Genomic DNA, 1,463 nt, shown 5'->3' on the forward strand with positions numbered 1-1,463 from the left:
GCCCGACAGGCGCAGAAAGCTACAGGGTTGCTGCCTAACACATAACGGCAGGACGTAATCACGAAGAGGCAGGCATAAACTTGCCAGGCAAGCGAGCGATCCCAAGCGCCGGGTGATTCTCTGGCACGTCACAATAGTGGTTGCGCCAACGATCGGCCGCGTCCGTGATAGCCTACGCCTCCAGTAGATCTGCAGGACCAACTCCGTCCTCGACCCCAGGATACCAGGCACCTGCCTCGCCAGGTCGAGGGAAATGCAGGAAGAAGGGATCCAGCAACAAGTCGAGGCCGCAGTACCCCGGAGAAAGCAGAGCAACACCTGTGGAAGGAACGACTTCTACCGGGCGCCGGCTCTGGATCGACGCTGCTTGCGATCAGTATAGAACGCTTCCAAGTACCGACTGGCGCGATGCTTGGCGATGCTTGGCGATGCTCACCGGAAAGGCGTGGGTGGAATCCCAATAAGCCCGAAGATGCTCATCCTCGTAAGAAGCGTAAATTCGCATCATGTGACGGAACCAACCCCGACCTTTGAACGTGAGAGGTTCCATCGGGGCAGCAAGTATCTCCCACGGAGCACACTCGATCAAGTCGCGTACGTTGCTCTCGTCCACCAGATCGTCTTGCCATTCTCCAGGCTGAGGCACGAGCCCTGCGTCGACAACTCTCCAAAAAGAATGCGTCTAAGCTTTTTATTTGCCCTGTTCGTGGCTGCCTGCATCGGTTATGACACCAACCTTGTCCGTGGTGAGAGCGAGAACCAAAACCACGGCGAACGAAAGTTGGCAATTGAGGCTGACAATGATTTTCCACCAACCGGCGTGTCGGGGCCCGATCAATCCCAGTACAATGGGTAAAGCATGTTATCCAGAAGAACACCATGAGCGAAGCGCCAACGCCGGGAGCAGTAAAGAATAAGAATATACTACTACAGTTTTTCGACTCTCAAATGTTATTGCCCATGATCAAAGCGTAAAATAAATCTGGAGTTTATACAAAAATACCGTATAACCATGTTAAGGCATTTCGTCTTCCACACTACTTAAGTAAGTTCCTAAATAAATGTCTTTCGACTATTTACTAGTATGAGAGGACTACGTGTAGTACTGTAGTTGCTAGTTGTAGTGCTCCTACTCGTACGAGTAGCACTGAACAAATTGACTCGTAGCCTTTCCAATGCCGAGGTAGCACTTTTTGTGATTAGACCAGGCGTCACAAATAGCTGGATAGTTGCTATTTTTTATTGTAGCGGGGTGTTTGTAAGAAATGAGACTTCTGCACCGGTGTGTAGAGAATTTTTGAGTAAGCCCAACAGCAAACGCATCATGTTCGAAATGAATTTGACGACGTCACGTCATAAGAGAGAGTTGACTTGATTAGGAGGAAGCAAGCCTGTAGTCTACGATAGTCGTGCATGTTATCCTGTATCGTCTGCCAGCACTCAGCTGTGTTAAGCACCCTCAA

At 50.2% G+C, this 1,463-nt stretch overlaps 1 protein-coding gene across 1 annotated transcript; it reads right to left on the minus strand.

Annotated features, from left to right (window-relative positions):
• Positions 1-172: 172 nt before the first annotated feature.
• Positions 173-550, minus strand: PPTG_23055 (hypothetical protein; the record flags this gene model as incomplete). The annotated part of the gene is made up of 2 exons (XM_008908124.1): positions 173-352; positions 437-550. The coding sequence occupies 2 exons, from the start codon at positions 548-550 to the stop codon at positions 173-175; spliced, it is 294 nt and encodes a 97-aa protein (XP_008906372.1).
• Positions 551-1,463: the final 913 nt, after the last annotated feature.

Source organism: Phytophthora parasitica, assembly GCF_000247585.1.
Source record: "Phytophthora parasitica INRA-310 unplaced genomic scaffold supercont2.29, whole genome shotgun sequence".
In the NCBI taxonomy this organism is placed as follows: domain Eukaryota; phylum Oomycota; class Peronosporomycetes; order Peronosporales; family Peronosporaceae; genus Phytophthora; species Phytophthora nicotianae.